Genomic DNA, 6,497 nt, shown 5'->3' on the forward strand with positions numbered 1-6,497 from the left:
CAGTCCATATTTGCTGATTGACGGGGGGAGGCAGAGCCCTGTCCTCAAGCTGGCCTTCCGGGCTGCACTGGGGAGACTGGGGGAGCCACGAGTCGGGGGACTGGCATTTCACCTCCCTGCACTTCCGATTCGGCTTTGTCCCCTGGGTGATTTCCATGAAGCGAGACGATCGGTGGCCCTCACAGCCTCCTCTCACCCCGCAGGGTGGAACGAGCTTCTGATCGCCTCCTTCTCCCACCGCTCGGTCTCGGTGCAGGACGGCATTCTCCTGGCCACCGGGCTGCACGTGCACCGGAGCAGCGCCCACAGCGCTGGCGTGGGCTCCATCTTTGACAGGTGTGTCTTCTGCACCGTTGTGTGTGTGCCTCCGTATGTGCACGTGTGTATGCATGCGTGCACGTGTGCTGTGGGCAGTGACGGGATGTGGATGGACAGAGCCCAGAGCCGCCGTGGCTAGAAACAGAGACCAGGAGGCCAGTGAGAATGTGGGCCTGGAGGCTGAGGGAGGTTAAGAGAAAGGCTGAGACCGCGAGGTGGAGTGTGTCAGCGCCAGCGCAGGCACGCGCAGAGGGGGACCCGTGACCCCTGTGGGTTCCAGAGGAGAGGCTGGTGGTCGACATGCCCTGCTAAGTTGGGGCCTGGATGTTGACCTGCTTCTCCCCGGGGCAGGGATGGGCAGGGGCCAGGACTGGACCCGAGGAGTCCAGGCCGCGGTTTGCTGGGCTCTGTAGCAGGATCTCAGGTCAGGTAGTAAGGGCCTCCGTCTGGGGATCTGTGTCCTAAATGCTGCTGAGGGAATCAGCCGTGTGCTCAGGGGGCGAGTGAAATGAGAGGTGAATGGCTCAGGTGAGAGGATGGAGGACAGGAGAGAGGAGGTCTCCGTCCAAGTGCAAGGTCCCCTGGCCCCTGCCCAGCTCCATCACAGTCGGTCCGTGGCTGCGTGATGTCCCCCTCATGTCTCCTGTGTCATTCCCACCACATGTCATTCTCACCTGGTCCTCTGTGGGCTCCAGCCCCATCCTGGCCTGCGGGCTTCTCCGGTCACTGCGTGCAGTCCCGCCGTGTTCTCGGCACGCAGGCCCTCTGCTCGGCCTGTTGCATTTCTACTGAGTTCCAACCCCAGGCTGCCTCTCCAGCCTGTGTCACCCGCCACTGGTGTGCCCTTGGGCTTGGCTCCTGGCCACTCCTGGCTTTGCCTGGCTGCGTGTGCTTCGATGTCTGAGATCAGGGGCCGCACCTTCTCCCCTCCACGCCCTGGTCCCTGGTGCATCGTCTGGACATGGGGCGGGTGCATAAGAGATGTCGCTCGCGCTCACTGTCCTGATCTCATCGTCGCCTGCCGTGTCTCCTGGGAACAGAGTCCTGACCGAGCTGGTCTCCAAAATGAAAGACATGCAGATGGACAAGTCGGAGCTGGGGTGCCTGCGCGCCATCGTGCTGTTTAACCCAGGTGAGGTGAGGCGGGGTGCTCAGTGCAGCACCGGCACGCCAGGCCTCGGGCTCAGCCAGGACGGGGACGCAGGGCCAGGAGGCTGTCCCGGGTGGGCACGGGGCCAGCTCCTCATGGCCTCCACTCCCAGCGCTGTCTTGGAGAATCCTGAGTGGGTGTGGGTGTTTGGGTCAGGGGAGAGGAGAGGAGAGATGGCAGTGGCCTTGGGTGTTTGGGAGGGAGGTGGTCAGAGTCCGCATGGAATTTTAGGCAAAGCCCACAGGATTTGCCGATGGATTAGGTGTTGGTGTGCTGATGTGGGAGGAAGAGAGGTGTTAGATATAGTTCTCAGAGCTGTTGGCTTCGTTTCCCTGAACAGGTGGGAGAGTGGAGTTCTCATTGATGGAGATAGGGCGTGGGGCGTGGGGTGGGAACCAGGACTGTGTTTGACCTGGTGCCTGGAGGCTGGGGGAGAGGAAGATTCAGAAAGCGCCCGAGAAGGGACACCAGGGAGACAGGTGGGAGCAGCGATGGTGTCCTGGTGGCCTGCAGGCAGGAAGAGGAGGTGTCAGGAGGGGCGCGGCTTCCCAGACGCGTGTGGTTGGGGGGAGGGGGAGATGGGCTCTGGGATCCGTAGTCGGCGCTCAGTTCACTGATGGGGACCTGGTCTCTGGCTTTGTACCATCTCATCATTGAGTCCATGCTTAGCGCACGGTAGGCCCACACGTGAAGGGACTGTTTCTGGAATGGCCCAGATGAGGTAAAACTCCTGGAAGGCGGTGGTGGGCACCTCGGCCCCCACAGTCTGGGGTCAGTGTTTCCCAGGTGCTCCCTCCCGTGGGCGTCTGGTGACTCCAGGGGAGCTGGGCTGCAGGGTGGGGCCGCCTCTGAGGAAGGCGTCCGGAGCTTAAATCAGTCGTCTGTTCCAGATGCCAAGGGTCTGTCCAACCCCTCGGAGGTCGAGACCCTTCGGGAGAAGGTCTACGCCACCCTCGAGGCCTACACCAAGCAGAAGTACCCGGACCAGCCAGGCAGGTGAGGTGTGGAGGCCTGGCCGTGACGGGTGCCCCGTCTGCACCGCACTGATGGGCAGTGGGCGGCAGGCACGGGCGAGGTTGTTCCCAAATGGGACTGAATCTCCACGGCGAGCTCAGGGGAGCAGAGCCCAGGCCGTGCTGACAGAGGCTCGTCTTTAAGCGCTAGACGCACAAGCTCGTCCATGAATGGGTGGGTCTCATTATCTCTGATTTCTGACCAGTCACGGAGCTCAGAAAGGTCAGAAGCTGCCCAAGGTTACAGAGCTGGGGTGCGGGGGAGGTTGGGGGGGTGGCTGGACAGGAGCCCAGGCCTCCCTGGTGCCAAAGGGCTGGGATTGCCAGGGACCTCATTGCCCTGCCTGCCCAGCCCCCCCTTCCCGAGACGGCTCTGGTAGCCAGCAGAGGTGACCTTGGTCCCGGCTGCCCTGCTGGTCTGGGCCTGGGCTCCTTGTCTGAGAAGGACGTGTCCAGGAGCTCTCAGACCACTTGGCCGTCGCCCATATAGGTCTTCCCAGGCCATTAAACCATGTTCTCAGCTGTCTTCCCCAAAGCACAGCTAAGTGGAAGTTCCCCTCCTCAGCCAGCTCACAGCTCCAATCTCACAGGAAGCCGAAAGCAGAGCCTGGAACACTGCCTTGCAGACAGTAGTTTGGTTTTGGCACTACTTTTCCAGGCTCCCAGTTCTCGCAGTGACGGGGTGAGGGCTGATTTCTGCGAAGCCATTTTCCTGGGTCCCCCGCCAGTTCCTGCCCACTGTCTGCGGGAGGCTGTGAGTCGCACTGAGCAGTGGGCCTCAGCCAGTGGGCACAGTGACAGGCATTAGGGTGGTGGGCCAGGGCCGCAGACCACCCAAATGCCACCAGGGAGCAAAACCCAGGCTCCATTCTTACTCGCGAATCAGTCCGCTGGGCACAATGGGGCTGTGAGAGGGGACTCTGCACACCTCACCCGGGCCCAGCTGCTTCCTTCCTGCTCCATGCACCCCAGAGCCAGAGGTCGGGCGCTGTGGGCAGCCCCTCCCTCTGGAAAGACCCCTCCCTGCACTCACTTCCATTGGTGAGAACTTGGTCACGTGGCCACCGAGTGCCATAGCCACGGAGGGAGGGCAGGGGGTTGGCGGACTCCTGGCCTCCTGCCGCAGGTGAGATGAGGGGCCAACACCAGGCCTGGTGCCTGTGCCCCCAGCCCCGGGGAAGCGCAGTGTGAGGGGGTTCTGCTGAATCCAGCCCTGAGACAGCCTACCCGTTCCTGAGCACACACGGTGTGCAGGAGGTGGGAGAAGCTCAGAATGGCTCTAGTCCGGTCTCTATCTTAAACCAACCGACCAAAAAACGAACAAATAAACGAACAACTACCCCAAAACCCAACAGCGAAAGACAACCCCCAGAAAACCAAACCCTGCCTTTTCCTTATTATAAACGCAGAGCGAGCGTCGGTAGGAAACAAGGAAACGTTTCTAAAACAAAACAGGGAGTAAAAGTGGGTTGTAAATTTTGGGGCATGTTTCCTTCCAGTCTCCTCGTGTAGACGAGGAGCATTTACTGCCTGAAGCTACTCAGCCTGGCGGCTCTCTCCCTCCCGAAGCCACTTCGGTGTTTCATCAAGTGTTAAAAACCCACATCATCGCCTCGGACGACTGTGTAGGATTTCACGAGGGGGGTTGCGTGGGGTGTGTGTGTGTGTGTGTTCTGACTCACTTGGCATTCCGGCTGTTCCTAATGACTGTCACTTAGAAAATGCGGCCACTTGACCGTTTTTCCCTGAAGGGGCTGCCAGGAGCCTGGGCGTGGGCAGGGCTGGGGAGTTCAGGGAGGGGTGCAGAGGCTGGGCCCCTGGGTGTCCCTGGGCTGCGGACACACACGGTGACCATCCTGAGGCTGAGCAGCTCCATCAGGGATGGCCCTGGGCTCAGCCAGGTAGGAAAGTGCTGAGGTCGCCCCTGGTTTGCAGAAATGGGAGGAGGGCATCCAGGGGCAGGGAGGCCAGGCTCTCAGTGGTGCCGTGCTGCCACCCTGTGGACGCTTCAGAACACACGCCACCGGGCCTCGCTCTGCCCTGGGGGGGCTGGCTCCGGAGGCTGGACAGCAGGCAGACCCCTGGCTGTGACTGGGAGCCTCTTAGTTCCCTGATCCCCACCTCAGCTCCAACCTCCAGGACAGACGGCAAAGGGAGCACAGTATCTCGGCATGTCACAGGCTGTAAAACGGGCATTTCTAGAGTAAAACGGCATTTCCAACGTTCGTCTAAGTGCACTTTATAGAGAAGCCGTGTCCTTTGCCAAATTCTGTAAAAGCCTCTGGGGCGGCCACCCGGCTCAGCCTCCCCCTTCACCCAGCCCAGTGGTCGGCAAACTGCGGCTCGCGAGCCACGTGCGGCTCTTTGGCCCCTTGAGTGTGGCTCTTCCACAAAATACCCACTTCTGCGCATGGGCCACGAAGTTTCAATCGCACTGTACGTAAGCCACATGCGACTCTTTGGCCCCTTGAGTGTAGGTCTTCCACAAAATACCACATGCGGGCACGCACATACAGGGCGATTGAAACTTTGTGGCCCATGCGCAGAACGTGGTATTTTGTGGAAGAGCCACACTCAAGGAGCCAAAGAGCCGCACGTGGCTCCGTGGCTCGCGAGCCACAGTTTGCTGACCACTGACCCAGCCACTCTTCGCTGCACGCAGCACCTTTCACGCGCGCTCGGCGCCGTGTGACCACACTTCGGGAGGTTTGTGTTGGCCTTGGTACAGACCTCCGTTTTTCCATGTAGAGAAGCAGCTGGTGCTGTTCTATTGTTCTATGTTGACACATTTCCGTGTGGCATGAACATAGAAACACATGTTTCCAGGATGCTAACACTCCATTTGAACTCTTCTCATCGGACGTGTCCCCTTTAAGAGGACACCTCTCCTCCAGCCTTTTCTGCCACCCCTTGGGGTTAGGGTCTCTGGTGCCCTCATCGCTGCCAGGCTCCCTCTTCCATCACCGGTGCCCAGAGGACGGGCCCTGGCCCTGGCCCTGCCCCTGGGCTGTGCGGGGCCCTGACCCTCCCGGTCTCCGCAGGTTCGCCAAGCTGCTGCTGCGCCTGCCCGCCCTGCGCTCCATCGGCCTGAAGTGCCTGGAGCACCTCTTCTTCTTCAAGCTCATCGGGGACACGCCCATCGACACCTTCCTCATGGAGATGCTGGAGACCCCGCTGCAGGTCACCTGAGCCCCCCGCCGGGGGCGCCTCCCGCCTGGTGGAGCTCCGGGCAGCTGTGTGGGGACCGTCCTGCCCAGGCTCCTCCGCTTCCCACCAACCCTTCCTGCCCTGGAATGTGATGTTTATAATAAAGAACCCTTTCTACGCACAGGCCTTCGGGGGAGTTCTGGATGTCAGAGGACAGCCTTCTCGCTCTCTAAGGGGCGGGACCTTTCTGGAAGTTCCTGGAAAGCTAACCGGCCTCTGTGCATATAGGTGTTCGCATTATTTTTCACTTCCCACGGGAAGCGAGCGGACGAGCAATGACCTCACACATCTGACCCCTGTGGTGCTGGAGCGAACCATCCCAGAAGTGGGAGCAATGCCCGGGTCCGGCGCGGAGTGGCTGGGCCGAGGGCAGCCCCTGCAGAGATTGGGTTTCAGAACCAGCTGGTTTTTCTGTTTGTTTTCTCCTCCTAAGAATAATAAGCAGACAGAGCTTGGACCGGCCCGGGGGGTGGGGGGACATCAAGTATCAGGCCAAGCAAAGATGGTCTCTTGATAGGGAAGTTTCTTGGGCAAGACCAGAGTCCACCCACTTTAGTTTCCATTATTACCTAACCCCACATCACCTGCTCTTAGAGGGGAAAGAGAGAGACCCTCCCAGCCTCTCGCCCTCCCAGCCCTACTGTGTGCAGACCTGTGCTCCCGGAGGGCCGGGGCCTCCCCGCCCAGCTTCTGCAGGGCACCCTGCACCTGCAGGAGCCAGGGCTGGGCTCCAGTCACAGCTCCTCGGGGCACGCGGCCCCCCTGCCTCCGTGGCTGGTGGGGCCTCCGAGGCGGGGTTGCCACAGCAC

General features: G+C 60.8%; 1 protein-coding gene across 3 annotated transcripts in view; it reads left to right on the forward strand.

The window, feature by feature from the left end:
* RXRG (retinoid X receptor gamma) overlaps positions 1-5,809 on the forward strand; it is a 36,113-nt gene extending 30,304 nt beyond the window's left edge. For all 3 annotated transcript variants that reach the window (XM_006774986.2, XM_015571301.1, XM_015571300.1), the window contains 4 exons: positions 204-336; positions 1,359-1,450; positions 2,359-2,464; positions 5,523-5,809. In XM_006774986.2, the coding sequence (XP_006775049.1) occupies positions 204-336; positions 1,359-1,450; positions 2,359-2,464; positions 5,523-5,670 (479 nt within the window). In that variant the 3' untranslated portion in view covers positions 5,671-5,809. The remainder of the gene's footprint in view (positions 1-203; positions 337-1,358; positions 1,451-2,358; positions 2,465-5,522) is intronic.
* The last annotated feature ends 688 nt before the right edge of the window (positions 5,810-6,497 follow it).

This window comes from Myotis davidii, unplaced genomic scaffold (genome assembly GCF_000327345.1).
Source record: "Myotis davidii unplaced genomic scaffold, ASM32734v1 scaffold668, whole genome shotgun sequence".
Classification (NCBI taxonomy): domain Eukaryota; kingdom Metazoa; phylum Chordata; class Mammalia; order Chiroptera; family Vespertilionidae; genus Myotis; species Myotis davidii.